This window comes from Mobula birostris, chromosome 22, assembly GCF_030028105.1.
Source record: "Mobula birostris isolate sMobBir1 chromosome 22, sMobBir1.hap1, whole genome shotgun sequence".
Lineage (NCBI taxonomy): Eukaryota > Metazoa > Chordata > Chondrichthyes > Myliobatiformes > Myliobatidae > Mobula > Mobula birostris.
The window spans coordinates 21126975-21144645 of record NC_092391.1 but is presented as its reverse complement, the minus strand read 5'-3'; the positions used below and the strand labels follow the sequence as shown (position 1 = coordinate 21144645).

The 17671-nt window shown below is 41.9% G+C and overlaps 1 protein-coding gene across 1 annotated transcript in view; it reads right to left on the bottom strand.

Annotated features, from left to right (window-relative positions):
• Positions 1–17671, bottom strand: part of LOC140186057 (xenotropic and polytropic retrovirus receptor 1 homolog) — an 87306-nt gene that overhangs the window by 42070 nt on the left and 27565 nt on the right. The window contains exon 3 of the mRNA XM_072239891.1: positions 1698–1799. Coding sequence (XP_072095992.1) covers positions 1698–1799 — 102 coding nt within the window. The remainder of the gene's footprint in view (positions 1–1697; positions 1800–17671) is intronic.

Here is a 17671-nt window from a genome sequence, read left to right as displayed (position 1 = left end):
CATTGATATAGACCACAAACAACAATGGTCTCAGCACAGATCCCTGAGGCACACCACTAGTCACAAGCCTCCAGTCTGATAAGCAATCATCCACCACCACTCTCTGTCTTCTCCCACACAGCCAAATTCGAAACCAGTTTACAACCACTCCATGGATACCTAGAGTCTGAACCTTCTGAACTAACCTCCCATGTGGAACCTTGTCAAAGGCCTTACTAAAGTCCATGTAGACAACATCCACAGTCTTTCCTTCATCTACTTTCTTGGTAACCTCCTCGAAAAACTCTACAAGATTCGTTAAACACGATCTGCCATGCACAAAGCCATGCTGACTATCCTTAATCAGTCCTTGGCTGTCCAAATACTTGTATATCCAATCTTTCTTAGCCAGAGAGTAGGGGATCCGTGGAATGCTCTGCCACAGACTGCAGTGGAGGCCAAGTCCGTGGGTATACTTAAGGCGGAAGTTGATAGTTTCCTGATTGGTCAGGACACCAAAGGATATGGTGACAAGGCAGATGTATGAGGTTGAGTGAGATCTGGGATCAGCTATGATGGAATGGCAGAGCAGACTCGATGGGCTGAATGGCCTATTTCTGCCCCTAAGACCATAAGACATAGAAGCAGAATTAGGCCATTTGGCCCATCGAGCCTGCTCGCCATTCAATCATGGCTGATCCATTTTCCTCCTCCTCAACCCTATTCCCCCAGCCTTCTCCTCGTAACCTTTGATGCCACATCCAATTAAGAACTTATCAATCTCTGCCTTAAATATACCCAACAACCTGGCCTCTTACAGCTGCCTGTGGCAACAAATTCCACAAATTCAACACCCTCGGGCTAAAGAAATTCCTCCGCATATCTGTTTTAAATGGACACCCCTCTATCCTGAGGCTGTGCCCCCTTGTCCTACACTTCCCCACCATGGGAAACATCCTTTCCACATCTACTCTGTCTCGGCCTTTCAGCGTTGGAAAGGTTTCAATGAGATCCACCACCCTCAATCCCCCCCAGCCATCCCTGTCCTCTGTCTTATGGTCTTAAGAGCTTGGCCTCATCTTCACTTCACTCCCTGTTCCCTCTAACACTTCAGTCTCCAGTGCCTGGGAAGCATTCTATTTCTACCTCGAAACTACTTTATTGCTCAATTTTCTCATCCCTCTGGGATGGAATTGTTCTGAGATGATGAACTCCTTCTCTCCTCCGCTTTAATTAAACAATCCCTTATTCTGAAACGATGCCCCAAGTCCTAGATTTCTCATCAGGAGAAACACCCTCTCAGCAACCACATCGGAATACCAGTGAGTACAGAACCAACCAGCTCTGTTTTTCTTCCTCAGCTGATTTCAGTTCATAAATTAATAGGAGCTGCTTTCCAAGTCATTTTATTTTTAAATAGCTGGAAGCCTTAAAACAAACGTTTGTTCTTTCTGGTAAATTTTAGCAACAGGTTACTTCAAGGAAATTTTATGTTACCACATTCAGAGGGAGTGAAAGGTCAGGGAGCCCATTACCAATCTCAGTCTTTGAGCAGTCTCCCTGCAAGATTATCTTGGTGTTCCATCATATCAGCCTTGATTACATTAGTACCAATCTGTTGCTAAGCAGAGCTGTCCCTCTGAGAACTGCTTCATTTCATAACACAGAAGGCAAAGACTATAACTCTTTTTTTTTAAAAAAAAGAATCTTGAGTTTACCTGCATAAAATATATTTATTTTGGTTAGCTCTTTCTCACTTATCTGAAAAAATCTTTCTTCCAGTGATGCATTATATCGTTGGATAACTGCAGGTTCTGAAACTGCAGAGACAAAGATAAAACATTCAGCAAAAGAACTTGGGTAAAATCATCATGATTAAAGCATTTTAGAACCTTTATATTGAGAATTTTACATATGCCCATTGTCTATGACATCACTCACCTTGACTGAAAGGGTAAAATGGGACACATTTGTCAGAACTGACCTGAGATATTATCTCTGTCTCTTTCTCCACAGTTGCTGTCTGGCCGGTTGAGTATTTTCAGCATTTCGAGTCTTTTGAATATTTTCAGCATTTTGAGTTTTAATTCAGATTTCCTGTATCTGCTTATTTTTACTTCCTTCCTTCTTCATAATGGAGTTAATTGTATACACTATCTGTTGTGGACACTTACTGCATTCTAACTTCATCAGTCTCGATGAAAGGCCTCACCCCGAAGCATCAACTGTTTGTTCCTCTCCATAGATGCTGCCTGACCTGCTGAGTTCCCCCAGCATTTTGTGTGTGTAACTCTCTAATTCCAGCATCTGCAAGATCTCTTGTTTATGATTAACTGCACTCTAACTTTGGGCATATTTGGCAGCTCACCTAGGAGAAGGAAAACTCTTATCACAAACCTCCACTGCTTTGCGGTTCTACCCACTCATGGGGAAGGCTTCAGGAGCAAACTCTGAGGGGAAAACTTTGGAGCTGGAGTCCCTAAGGCAGTCACTGACTAGAAACTCCTGCGATGCTGCTGGTGCCAAACTATATTGGTCTCTGCGTTCCTTTGGGTTTATTGGATGCATAGAGAGGGAGCAGCTTACTACATGGGCAACAGCTTGCTCTCCATATTTTACCCCCCAGGCTAGCATATCTAGACAGCTAGCATGTGACATCCATGGTTAACCCTGACTGACAGAAGCCTCACTCTAACTTGGTTTTCTGGAAGAGGTTAATGTGGAAATATTTTATTTACTAGAAAGCTATGGATCCCTTGTTATCTTACTATATTGTGAAAGATACGTATCATTCTATACACCTCTGCCTCGTACAGTACAATGCAAAAGTCTTAAATATATATATATATATATATAATGTAAATCTGCCAGGAGCAAAGGATGTTGGGAATGCAAGGGCAGTACGCCACAGGACAGGTGGCAGACGAGTGCCTGAGGTGTGGCTGCAGACACGCCCAGTCCTGAGACACCAGGCAAGGTCACTTGATTCCAAACACTTGGTTTATTGATCACTACAGAATGTCTCTCTGGTGCTTCCCACTCCCTCCCTTCTCCCTTCCCCTCTTCCCAACCATGATTCCCTCTCCCCGCCCCTTTCCCACTTATGGTCCACAGTAGAGACTCAGATCAGAAGCAGGATTATCATCACTTACACATTCTCAGGAAATTTGTTCTTCTTTTAGCAGCAGCAGCTCAGCGCAATACATAAAATTACTACAGTACTGTGCAAAAGTCTTAGGCACCCTAGCTATACAGTATGTACTGTATGTGCCTAGGACTTTTGCACAACACTGTATCCTGTTTCCTCGATCAGTCAGAAAAGATTCCAAGTTGCATAACTAGATTCAGAGTTCCTGTAAGTGGAGTGATGTTGCCCGACTATTCAAACCCATTTAAAGGCCTTTTCCTTAATCTAGCATAAGTGATAGCAAACTACCTGTATGGAAAGGACTGATATTTCCTGTGTACTTCTATATTTAATTCCTAGGTTAACTTATTGCCTTAATGTTAGTTAAAGTCTGCTTTGAATACCCGTGGTCAGTCAATGACCCGCTTCTTAGTAATCTTGTAGTCAGATTGTTTTTAATTTCTGATTTTTATCCATGAAAATACTACATACAGCTTATTATATGAAATTTAAGTCAATTTTGATAGCTTGATAAGTCATAATTAATGTTTAATAATGTCACAAGCTCCAAAATACTATTTTAGTATACAGCAAAACAAATCTGCTAGAGGAACTCAGTTTGTCAGGTGCTATCTGTAGAAGGAAATAAACAATAAATGCTTCACATTGAAACTGTTCGTCTAGGCAATACTTTTCTACATTTGCAATGCAATTCTTTTAGTTAAGTTAATCACAGTCCTATCAAATCAATTCTACTTTCACTTATAAAATAGTTTGCTTATAACATTCATCTCTTTCCTTAATTTCATTTGTCTAGATGCCCGATGAAATTTCTTTGTGGACAAATCAACCAAGAAGTAAAGGTTTGCCTGCAAGGAGAGATCAGGGTGAACCCTCTGGCACCTGAAGTTAACTACAGCGTTGTTGGGACAGATTTCCTACAGTAGAGAACGGAGGATGAAAGTGTCATAGGGGATCATGTCCCATGTGAAAGCAGACAAGCACATATCGCGAAGAACACAAACAACAGCAGTGTAACTCTGTGGTAGACTTGAATTAACACCAATGATCCAGGTAATTAGTGGACAGCCATTAGAAAACTTGCTGTTAAAGCTGTTAACTTATTATGCCATTCAAACTTCTGAGTAAGAGGATCCACCATCTGTAAGTGGTTAGCCATGGCTCAATGGATGGTATCTGACTTCTGAAACAGGAAGTTTTGGATCCAGTTCCCTTTCATTGACCCTTACATAATATAGACTGACTCTTTCCAATGGGAAATGAGGAAGAACTGTTTTGTTGGACGTGCTGTGTTAAACCAAACCTGGTAGATGTGTTTTGCCAGATGGATGTCAATTATCAATGACTGTGTTAGCACTGCCTCTTACAGTTGTGCTGAACCCAAGAATTTCATCACCTTAATCAACAGCTTCCACCCTGCCCTCAAATTCACCTGGACCATCTCTGACTCATCTCTTCCTTTTCTGGATCTCTCTCTCAGGCAGGCTTGCCACTGACATTTTTTATGGACCAACTAACTCCCACAGCCACCTCAACCTTGCCTCCTCCCACCCTCCTTCCTGTGAGGATGCCATCCCTTTTTCTCAGTTTCTCCATCTCTACTGTGTCTGTTCTCAGGATGATGCTTTCTGAAGTCGGGCTTCTGAAATCTCCTCCTCTTGAGAATATTTATGTTTATTTAAGACTTGATGAAGACTGGCTTGATTAATTATTCCTAATTTCTCATTACCTGCCAAGGAATTGTACTCTGCAGTAAAACCAATTGTTATACACCGGAACAAAATATCAGTGTAGAAAGCAGAAGCTGATGCTTGATTTTCGTTCATAGATTGTTTCCCACTGATTTATTAGCATGAATTTACCACTTTCAGAAATACACAGGCTGTTGAAACTACAAGATAGACAAAAAAGGGGCAGGTGAGTTGAGAAGACAGCAATTTTCATGAAATGAGCTGCACAGACAAGTGGCTGTGTTTACTTTATAGATTATGATTCAACAACTAATGATATTAATTAGTGGATAAATATAGGGTAGGAAGTAATTTATTTTCTGGATATGTTTTTATGGGGATTTGAACTCCCCTTTCTCTGCCCGTCCTACGTTGAGAACTCATTTTATTCACCTAAGCTGCAGGTATTTTGTGAAAGTCCTCCTGCCACTGAAACAACCAGCGAGCTGGCCTTTAAACCTCCCCCGAGAGTGAGTGAGAGGTAGGAAATTGCTGTTTTCTGCATCTTTTGGAACTATCTTATTTTTGTCCCAAGTTGTATTCTGCCCACAGCTGAGAAAAGCCAACTTCTCACGGCCTAGTTTATGTGAGTCCTGAACACCGTCCACATTGAACCACTACTTTTCTTAAAATTTTGGCTCCAAACATGATAGCGTTCTGTATAACCCTGTCAAAAACTCTTTAGTTGTGACTACTTCCATCCTCTTCCTCTGCTAATCACACTCGTTGATTCTTTTCTCAGACTGGGCAGCACAACAACAAAAGTTTGTTTCATGCAGCCCCTTTAACACGGCTAAAATTCCAAAATGCTTTACAGGACAATTATCAAATAAACTTTGACACTGGGCCATGCCACGATATATTGAAGCAGAACAAAAGCTGCGTCAAAGAGGTAGGTTTTAAACAGCAACTCAGTGCAACCTACTGTGACGCGGACAATGGTGAAGAAACCGTCTATGGTTGAGGGTAGAATTAAAGGAAAATAGTTATCACAGTAGATTGTAGGTCTGGAGGATGTTGGGTTGCTCTGGTGTTCTAGGTGCTCCTGTGCTGAGTTTTAAACCTCAGGTCCTGTCTTTCCAACCTTCACATCACCTGACTTTCCACTTGCACCTTTGGTCTCCACAAGCAGAAACATCATCATCATCCTTTGCCCATTACACCTCTGACATTTAGGGCAGCAATGAAGGTCCTCCATCTCCAACTTCCTTCATCGTGTCAGTAGCTTCCTTGCGGTTTTCACTACTGCCAAACATGTAAGTACTGGGTGGAAACTCAGGAATACCGTCACACTCAGATGTAGAAGGATTCTTCATTGCAGCTTCTGTAACAGTTTTGTTTTGCCAGTCAGTGTTGTTGGCCCTGAGCTGAACCCTCGAATCTGGAGGACTGGTCGCCTCTGACCTCTACCCTTTGACCTGTTTGGCATGGGTGACCCTAGCAAGAGTCAAAGCATAAAGCCCTGACTCCAGCCAACATAGATCTCCGGGTTATTGAAGCACACAAGCCTCCAAGCCATGAAAAGGTTGTGGTCTTCTTGAAGGCCACAAATAAAATCGGAATTATAACAACTGACATACATTGTGAAAGTTGTGGTTTTGCGGCAGCAGTACAGTGCAATGTATAAAAAGACTATAAACTACATTAAGAAATATACATTCCTTGACAGCTAACTTCTCAAGTGCAAAAAGAGAGCAAAATGTTTAGTGTGTCTTCAGGCTCCTGTACCTCTTCCATGAGAAGAGGGCAATATTTGGGTCCATAATTATGGGTGCCTTTTGAAGATGTCCTCCTGCTGGGGAGGTTACTGCCTATGATGGGGCTGGCTGGGTTCTTGATGAGGCTAGCTGGGTTCCTGATGGAGCTGGTTGAGTTCCTGATGGAGCTGGCTGAGTTCCTGATGGAGCTGGCTGAGTTCCTGTTGGAGCTGGCTGGGTTCCTGATAGAGGTGGCTGAGTTCCTGATGGGGCTGGCTGTTTTTGATGGAGGTGGCTGAGTTCCTGATGGGGCTGGCTGAGTTTTGATGGAGCTGGATGAGTTCCTGATGGGGCTGGCTGAGTTTTTGATGGAGCTGGATGAGTCCTGGTCCCTGCTATAATTCCACTTAAATCTCATTTGTAACTTCCATAGCTGTAAGGTTCTTCTTAATGTGTGAAGCTCAGTATTGACAGTGTAAGTCACTGGTTATGCTTCATAATGTTTTAACCTCCTTGCCCATCTTTAGTTTCCTGTTCCTTATCTGAAGCACCTCCATCCAACTATTCTTTACCCAAATCATTCATCTCAGTTCCTGCTTCTTAAATATCTAGGGCTCAATAGATTTTCTTTAAACTGACAACACCAGGGGACTCATCAGTGGCCATTGGGCTACTAACATAATCACCTCCCAGTGCGCATTAACCACACTGAGTACCAGTTTAGGAATGCATCCTTGTCAAAACTATCTTGGTCCATCCCTCTGTGACCTTGCATCTTGTACCTTCTCCAGCCCCACTGTTTGTGCTCCTCTTGATCAGGTCTCATCCATGTCCCTTCTCATAGTTGTCCATTCAGCATTCTAGCCCCTCGGCTCTGTATTCCTTCCCTAAAATCGTTGTCCTCTTTAATCCTTAAATCTCTCTTAACAGCTTTCGTTGGACTTTTGGCCACCCACTCAAGTCCATCTTCTGTAGCTTACTGTCAAATGGAATCTAACTTAATAAGGGTTTTGTGGAGCATTTTCCCATGTTAAAGGCACTGTACAATTAAAAGTTGTGGTGCTTATAATCGTCCTGTTTCCCTCATTTAAGGTCTGTTACTCTCTGGGGAAAGTGAAGATGGTGACTAGGATTGCAAAGGCAGGTGTTCAGCAGCAGATTCTTTGTTCCAACCCCTAAAGTGGAGCATTGTCTTTAACTAGACAACTATTTGTTTCATGATAAATAAATACTGACAGCACAAATAAAACCGTGCCCCTTGTTAATAATATAAAAGGAAATCGATCCCTACACAGGCATCAATGCTTCAGTCAGTGTTTGAGGTTAAACGCGGCTGCTAATTCCGGTTAGCTCAATGCTCGGGAAAGGCAAGTGAACAATGGAAAGTGACCTCTTGTTGCTCGGGATCCCGGCACCACAATACGGGGCAGAGGGTGAGGTGGCAATGGGCTGGCATTGTTCTGCAGGACAGTCAAACAGCTGGAGCTTACAGCCTGCTGCAGCGGTCTCCATGGAAACACTCGTGTCCTGTAGCAGCTGCGTGCTATCATGTTTACAGTGGTGAAAGGAGTCAGAAGGAGAAGGATTAGTCTGGTGTTCGATAGATACAGTGCTTTAGGTCACCCTGAAGTGATAAATACTAAAAAAAAGTGGTTAGCGCACCACAGGTTCTCCCAAACACTATTTGATGTACACTCAGTGGCCACTTTATTAGGAATCTATATTCTTTCTTATAGCCTCCAACCTGATGGCATGAACCCGCGACTGCGCTGCAACACACAGCTCGAACCACATCATTAAGTTCGCCTATGACACGACCGTGGTGGGTCTCATCGGCAAGAACGATGAGTCAGTATACAGAGAGGAGGTGCAGCGGCTAACGGACTGGTGCAGAGCCAACAACCTGTCTGAATGTGAACAAAACAAAAGAGATGGTTGTTGACTTCAGGAGGACACGGAAGGACCTCTCTCCGCTGAACATCGACGACTCTTCATAGAGATCGTTAAGAGCACCAAATTTCTTGGTGTTCACCTGGCGGAGAATCTCACTTGGTCCCTCAACACCAGCTCCATAGCAAAGAAAGCCCAGCAGCATCTCTACTTTCAGCAAAGGCTGAGAAAAGTCCATCTCCCACCCCCCATCCTCACCACATTCTACAGAGGTTGTATTGAGAGCAACCTGAGCAGCTGCATCACGGCCTGGTTCGGAAATTGCACCGTCTCGGATCGCAAGACCCTGCAGCGGATAGTGAGGTCAGCTGAAAAGATCATATGGGTTTCTCTTCCCGCTATCACAGACATTTACACCACACGCTACATCCGTAAAGCAAACAGCATTACGAAGGGCCCCACACACCCCTCATACAAACTCTTCTCCCTCCTACCATTTGGCAAAAGTATCCAAAGCATTCGGGTTCTCACAACCAGACTATGTAACAGTTTCTTCCCCCAAGCCATCAGACTCCTCAATACCCAGAGCCTGGACTGACACCAACCTACTGCCCTCTACTGTGCCTATTGTCTTGTTTATTATTTATTGTAATGCCTGCACTGTTTTGGGCACTTTATGCCATCTCTCGGAAGAGGTGCTGCCTGGCCTGCTGTGTTCACCAGCATTTTTTGAGTGTGTTGCTTGAATTTCCAGCATCTGTAGATTTCCTCATGTTTGCTGTAGTCTAGTGTAGTTTTTGTTTTGTTTTACGTAGTTCAGTGTAGTTTTGTATTGTCTTATGTAGCACCATGATCCTGAAAAACGTTGACTTGTTTTTACTGTGTACTGTACTAGCAGTTATGGTCGAAATGAAAATAAAAAGTGACTTGAGTTGACTTGACTTGATTTCTCAAACTTCCAGTAATGCCTCCCCCTCTCCTTCACCATTCCAATTCCCATTTCTTTCTCACCAAATCTCCTTGCCTGTCCACCACCTCCCTCTGGTGCTCTTCCCCCCTTTTCTTTCTTCCACGGCCTTCTGTCCTCTCCTATCAGATTCCCCCATATCCAGCCTTGTATCTCTTACACCAGACAACTTCCCAGCTCTTTACTTCACCCCTACCCCCTGATTTCACCAATCACCTTGTGATCCTTCCTCCCCTCCTCCCACTTTCTTACTCTGATCCCTCATCTTTTTTCCCCAGTCCTGCCGAAGGGTATCAGCCCGAAGCTTTGACTGTACTCTTTTTCATAGATGCCTCCTGGCTTGCTGAGTTCCTCCAGGCATTTGTGTCTGGTTGCTTGGATTTCCAGCATCTGCAGATTTTCTCTTATTAGGTATCACCTGTGGTGACTGTGGTCATGGTCTTCTGCTGCTACAGCCCATCCCTTCAAGGTTCAACATGTTGTGCATTCAGAGGTGCTCTTCTGCACACCACTGTTGTAAAGTGCAGTTATTTGAGTTACTGTCAGCTTGAACCGGTCTGGTCATTCTCGTCTGACCTCTCTCATTAACAAGGCATTTTTGCCCACACAACCGCCACTCTTTGGATGTTTTGTTGTTTTTCATGCCATTCTCTGTAAACTCTTGAGACTGTTGTTCGTGAAAATCCAAGAAGACTAGCAGTTTCTGAACTACTCAGATCACCCCATCTGGCACCAACAATCATTCCATGGTCAAGGTCACTTAGATCACATTTGCTCCCCATTCTGATGTTTAGTTTGAGCAACAACTGAACCTCTTGACCATGTCTGCATGCTTTTATGCGTTGAGTTGCTGTCACATGATTGGCTGATTAGATATTTGCATTAACCAGCAGGTACATAGGTGTAAACACAAGGAAATCTGCAGATGCTGGAATTTCAAGCAACACACATAAAAAGTGCTGGTGAATGCAGCAGGTCAGGCAGCATCTATAGGAAGAGGTACAGTCGACGTTTCAGGCCGAGACGTCGACTGTACCTCTTCCTATAGATGCTGCCCAGCCTACTGCGTTCACCAGCATTTTTTTTTGGTGTATAGGCATGCCTAATAAAGTGATCACCAAGTGAAGATCAGATAAATATTGAATTGGGGATAAACATTGACCAGGACTCTGGGGGAGTAATTCCTCTGGACTTCTGTGAAATAATATCAGAGCAGGTCGGTTTAACAACACACCCAAATTGTGGCACCTCAGAGAGTACTGCTCTTCCTCAGCATTTAAATGGGGCGTCTATGCCAATATCTCGAAGGAGTCCCTAAAGCCAGACTTAACTCCTCAGCCGCCACATCCAAATCCCTGTTGACATGCTGGCTGGAATCAGAAACAGAGGATGTGGCCCAAACATGGTACAGGCCCGATGGGCTTTGGGAGCAGCCTTGTCGGGCACTGTGGAAAGGATGTTACTTTTAGCAACCGGCATTCCACAGGACCACGTCCACATTTACACAAAGGTTGACCTGTCAACAGGTGAACAGGAGGATGGACTTTTCTGCGAAACTGCACCTAATGATGGGGTTTAGATATTTTTAAGAGAATGAAATAGCAAGGATTTTAGACCAGCAGGATAACTTCACAATGAACTAGGGAGGTGATGGTGCAAACAGCCTCAAGCTTCGACTGATTGAGCTGGAGAGGAGGATTAGCCCAGGGGTTAGGGAGAAGAACAGGAAGTGGGACTGATAGCTTGAAAAGTTAACTGATGAGGGTAGGATGGTGGTTGAAGAGGACTGGTAAATAGGTATTGGGGGGTGTGGAGGGGGAGAAAAGGTTCTGAGGACAAGAGAGAACAGCAGCAGAAAATTATGAAGAATGGCTGTAGATTCCAAGGAAATGTGCATATCAAAGAAAAGTGACAGAGAGAGAGGCAGTTTGTAGTCTTCAGACATCAGAAGGCTATGTGGCAACTTTTTCTTGGAATGCTGTCCATAAATTGCTATGATTCTATCAAAGAGTGTTATTAAATGATTAGTTTTACTCCCGCTAACTCAGAACCAGAATCGGGTTTAATATCACCGGCATGTGGTGTGAAATTTGTTAACAGTTCAATGCAATACATGAAAATACAGAAAATAAATAAGTCAATTACATTAAGTACATATATATGTATATTAAATAGTTAAATTAAAAATAGTGCAAAACAAAAATAATATATATATAAAAGGGAGGTAGTGTTCATGGGTTCAATGTCAATTTAGGAATCATATGGTAGAAGGGAAGAAACTGTTCCTGAGTCACTGAGTGTGTGCCTTCAGGCTTCTGCACCTCCTTCCTGATGGTAACAATGAGAAGAGGGCATGCTCTGGGTGATGGGGATCCTTAATAATGGGCGCCACCTTTCTGAGGCACCACTCCTTGAAAATGTCTTGGATACCACAGAGGATAGTGCCCAAGATGGAGAGATGGAGATGACTATTTTTATAACTTTCTGTAGCTTCTTTCGATCCTGAACTTGTCCGTTACTGGACCAAAGGGAACTCCAAAGCAGGAAAATTATTCACTTTTCCTGCCTGTCTTTGTGACAACTTAAGCATTGGAAAGCACCATGCCAGCTATTCAATATTTCATAATGTTTAAAAAAAGAATATTGCAGCATGCAGATTATGTACATTAATTGCAAATAATGTGTAAATTGGCCTGGATACATATTCGTTCCTGATTACGGAAATACAGAAATCAGGTGTACAATGGCAGATTTCAAGAGTACACAGACTAATAAAGTGGAAAGTTCCAAGTTCAAAGTAAATTTATTATCAAAGTACATATCAAAATTCAAAAGTTCAACGTAAAATTCATTATCAATGTACATACGTGTCATCACTTAGAACCCTGAGATTCTTTTTCTGTGGGTATACTTAGCAAATTTACAGAGCAGTAGCTGCAAACAGGATCTGTAAATAGTAAACATTAGGAACTGTGAACTAAACAAACTGTGCAGATACAGATCATAAACAAATAGCAATAAATAACCAGCATGAAATAAGAAGATAAAAGAGAGCCTAAATGAGTGTAGTTAGCTCCTTTTGTTCAAGATGGTAGTAACTCTCTTGAATCTGGTGGTGTGAGTTCTGAAACACCAGTACCTTCTACCTGATGGCAGCAGTGAGAAAAGAGCATGGCCTGGATGATGAGGATCTTTGAATATGATTGCTGCTTTTCTACAGCAAGGTTTCACATAGATGTGCTCAATGGTTGGAAGGTTTTTACCCGTGATGTACTGGATCGAATCCACCACCTTCTGTAAGATTTTCCACTCAAAGGTGTTGCTACTCCCATACCAAGCCATAATGCAGCCATATACAACCCTGATACATACGTCACCATATACAACCCTGGTCACCATATACAACCCTGAGATTCATTTTCTTTCAGGCATTCACAGTAAATACAAGAGACACAATAGAATCAATGACAGTGATTTATTTATTTCAACAACATGGATAAAATGATACAATTTTTAAAACTTGCAGAACAGGTAATCTTTTTGGTGTTTTTTTGCAAATCCTTGAAGGCTCAAAGACGGAATTGGATTAAAAATAAATATGTTGCTCTAAACTGTATCAATCTGAGCAATGTAATGATGGACAATCTAGGATGGACAAGCAACACACATAAAAGCCAGCAACTTTTATGTGTGTTGCTTGAAATTCCAGCATATGCAGATTTCCTTGTGTTTGCAAATCTAGGATGGAGTCCTTTTTCAGGAATTTAGATCTCCTAGGCATTTCTTCTGAACAAGAGTCCCTCCTCAATGCTCCGTTATCTATACATGAGATACAGGAAGCTGTGAGACAGCTCCAAAGTGGGAAGGCCCCTGGTCCTGATGGACTCACAAGTGAATTCTGTAAAGAGTTCACAGGGTTATTATCAGAGCCTATGCTAAACATGTTCAATCATGCATTTAATTGTGGTCTCCTCCCACCATTATTGAGAGAAGCTAATATCTCCCTAATTCTTAAGAAAGGAAAGAGCCCTGAAGATTGTGCCTCCTACAGGCCTATTTCATTGTTAAATGTTGACTTCAAAATCTTAGCATTGCGATTAGAACCTTTTATCATAAAAGAGGATCAAATGGGTTTTGTAAAAGGCCGTAGATCATCTAACAATATCAGAAGATTACTTATTGTGATTCAGGCATGTCAGCAACAGGCAGAGGACGGCTTCGTGGTTTCCTTAGATGCAGAAAAGGTCTTTGATCGTGCCGAATGGCCGTATCTTTTTTTCACTTTAGAATGATTTGGTTTGGCAATAATTTTATTAAGTGGGTGAAGGTTCTTTATAATGACCCTCTGGCTGTGATTCTTACTAATGGTATTAGGTGGGATAATTTTAGTATTCTGAGGGGCAGCCAGCAGGGCTGCCCTTTATCACCACTACTTTTCACACTAGTGATCCAGCCATTGGCTGAGGCTATTCGGCAAGACCCCAAAATATCTGCTCCAGACATAGGACTAAAGTCACATCAAATTACTTTGTATGCGGATGATGTTCTAATTTTCTTATCAAACCCTGCTATATCAGTGCACCACCTTCTACAATGCAACAATTCATTTAGCGCCTTTTCAGGTTATAAAATCAACTTTACTAAATCAGAGGCTATGCCTCTAGGGAATCTGCAGCAGGTACCTAACACTCGGGGTGTTTTCCCCTTTAAATGGTCGCAGACAGGTTTTGTTTACTTCGGCATATTCATCACACCTACATTTGATCAATTGTTCCAATCTAATTTTACACAGTTATTTGACAAAATCAAACGGGATCTTGAGCGATGGAGCACTCTTCCCATTTCTTGACTTGGCCGAATAACCTTGCTCAAAATGAACATTCTTCCTCGTCTGCTCTACCCAATACGAATGATTCCAGTCATTTTTACCCAACAAATACTTTTAAAAAAATGGCTGGTTTATTTCTTTCAACTGGAACAAAAAAAGACCCTGTATTAAAATGTCTAAGTTACATCTTCCCAGTAGTCTAGGGGGTCTGGATTTTCCAGACATCAAAAAATATCAATTAAGTTCCTTTTTATCTTGTGTGGTTGACTGGGTTTGCAGGGACCCCTCCCCAATTTGGCTAGACATTGAAGCTTCACAAGCAAAATGCCCTCTTATTAATTTGCTTTTCCTCAATAAGATGAAACTAGTTAAGGAATATTGTCGCAATCCAATAACAATTAATACAGTCAGGGCTTGGAGGGTGGTGCAACAAATTGAGGGCAACGCAGCGAAAACATCACCCTTCACTCCAATAACCGGCAGTCCAGATTTTCAGCCTGGCATAATGGATTATGGATTTAAACTTTGGATTTCTAAGGGTATTTTCCATCTAGAAGATTTTTTTGATGAAGGAAGGATGCTGTCTTTTAGTCAAATAGTACAGATATTTAACATACCCAACAAGGATCTTTTTCGTTTCTTTCAGATAAGAGATTATATACAGAAAAAAAACATCATTGTTAACTGATTTCTATAGTTCTGACATAGAAAAGAGGATGTTTCGTTCTAAGGGTGAAGTCTCTTAGTACTTTTTACAGCATCCTGAGGGAATGTTCTTGTGGAGAGGCTGAGCAGCTGGGAAGGGTCTGGGAGGAAGAGCTGGGAGTAGAAATTACAGCTGAAACATGGGAAGGCATCTGTGATAATGCAAAGAAGATTTCAGTTTGTAATAGAACTAAAGCATTGCAACTCAAAATTCCTCATAGAGCCCATCTGACTCCAGATCATCTCTCGAAATTTAAGACAGGGGTTTCTCCAATGTGTTCTAAACGTAAAGTAAATACTGGAACTTTCACCCACTGTTTTTGGACTTGTCCCAAACTTCAGGTATACTGGAATGATATTTTGGGTGAAATGGAAAAGATTCTGAAAATGGAGCTTGAACTGGACCCAGTGTCTTTTCTCTTAGGCTTACCCAGCAGTCGTATTATTAATGCACATCAGAAAAAACTTCTTAGCATCCTGACTTTTTGTGTGAGGAAGAACATTTAACTTTGTTGGGTATCCTGGACTTTTTGCTTAGCGTAAATTAATCATAGAATACATTCCTTTAGACTTTTTGACATGTATGGTACACTCAAAAACAAATAGTTTTCATAAAACATGGCAACCTTTTCTGCAGTATGTAGATGTAAACCTGTCTGCTATACTAATAAGGATGTGGTGATGTCTATACTTTGATGGAAGTGTTCTGATACCTGATATCTGTGAGGGGAAGAAATGTAAATGTAAGTGTATCTGGAAATTGAAGGTTTTGTTATGCTGAGCAAAATAAAAACTCAAAAATTATTTTAAAAAAATAATAAATATGTTGCTAAAGAGTACAACCACCAATAAAGTTGTGCTATGTCTTTAATAAGTCCAAGGGACCAGAGAAAATTAGATGGGACACAAATTTAAAAACTGCTGATGCAGGAGAGTGGCATTGTTGAGATCACAGAATAGATTCAATAGAATGATTGGAATCAGATTTGCAAGTTGAATCTAAATGACAGCTTAATGCTCCTGGACTATTGGTTCGTTCAACTGGATTATTAACAGGGAGGTGTGATTTCAAGTGCTGGCTCAAATTCAAGTTTATTGGCATTCAACCATACACATGTATACAGCAAAATGAAACATCATTCCTCTGAGGCCGAGGTGCAAACTCCAGTGTGTATAGTCACACAGAGCACATATAGTTACGATCCAGCACATGCTGTCACCAAACAATATTAGCACATGGCCCGAAGGTTGAAAAGTTGACGTAAAGTTTGAGGTGCATGTTTACGTAAGACTGTATAATGTTACCGGCACTATTACAATAAAACAAGCAGTTGTATAAATATGTGAAAAGCAGCAATAAAAGATGAAAAGTGACCGGTGCAGGATGAGAGTGTGTCTGTGAAATGGGGGCAGCAGGGCATTCAGACAAGGTGTACATGTATAGGTGTACCAGTGTAATCCATTACAAAAGTATGGGTATTAGAAATCAGTTAATTTAATAAAGTGGTTGCAAATGGTGGTAATTTTTGTAAGGCCCATTCAGTTCTCACTGTTTTGTGACTGCAGTAACCCAATTGGCACTAACTCTCCTCTGACGTAACTCTGTAATCAATGCACATCCCTTACAGTTGCTCATCTTCACCTTCCCAACTATAACTTAGGATGTACAATAAACACTGGCCTTGACAGCTGCATTCACTTCCCATAAATGAATAGAAAATAAATCGACAGGGGGAAAAGTTAAAGCAACCGTAGATGCTGGAAATCTGCGGGAAAATTTGAAATATTCAACAGGCCAGGCACTTTATATAAAATGATTATTTCAGGCCATTGACATTGCTGAGTGTTCCAGTTTTTCATATCTCTATTTTTTCATAATGTTACAGAACATTATACAGAGAAGGGTAAGAAAGGTATTTTTCATAGAAGTATGCAAAAGTTGTCCAGATAGCTTAAAGAGAGGAATGAGGAACAGTAAGAGGAGACAGGTTTATCCAAAAAAATCTGAGATGACATCAGGAGCTACTGCAATAAGAATGCATCTGCAAAATAAGAGAAAATCTGCAGATGCTGGAAATCTGCAATCAGTGATGCTAAATATGCTATAGGACAGCAGTAGCTTGTACATACTGCCTCAGTTCACTTGACTCTAAAACATGGCTGTAGCACCTACTGCACTGTGTGAATCCCTCTGTCATCCTCTAAAACCCCCATGCATGCCCTGTTCCTTCCTTTGATGACCATAGAATTGTACAGCATGCAAACAGGCAATTGGCCCAACTCATCCACAATGACTAATGGGCATTCATTCATTCATTATGTGGCAGGTCAAATGACGTGGACAATCATGGTCTATGGACCATGATTGTTCTTGGCAGATCTTTCTACAGAAGTGGTTTGCCATTGCCTTCTTCTGGGCAGTGTCTTTACAAGGCAGGTGACCCCAGCCATTATCAGTACTCTTCAGAGAATGTCTGCCTGGCATCAGTGGTCGCGTAACCTGGACTTGTGACGTGCACCGGCTGCTCCTATGGCTTCACATGACCCTGATCGAGGGCAGGTGCTACACCTTGCCCAAGGGTGACCTGCAGGCTAGTAGAGGGAAGGAGCACCTTACACCTCCTTTGGTAGGGACATTACTCCACCCCACCACCCAATGGGCTCATGGGCACCCTTCTGCATTAACCCCATGAATCAGAAATCTAGTCATCTACTTTTTCAAAATGA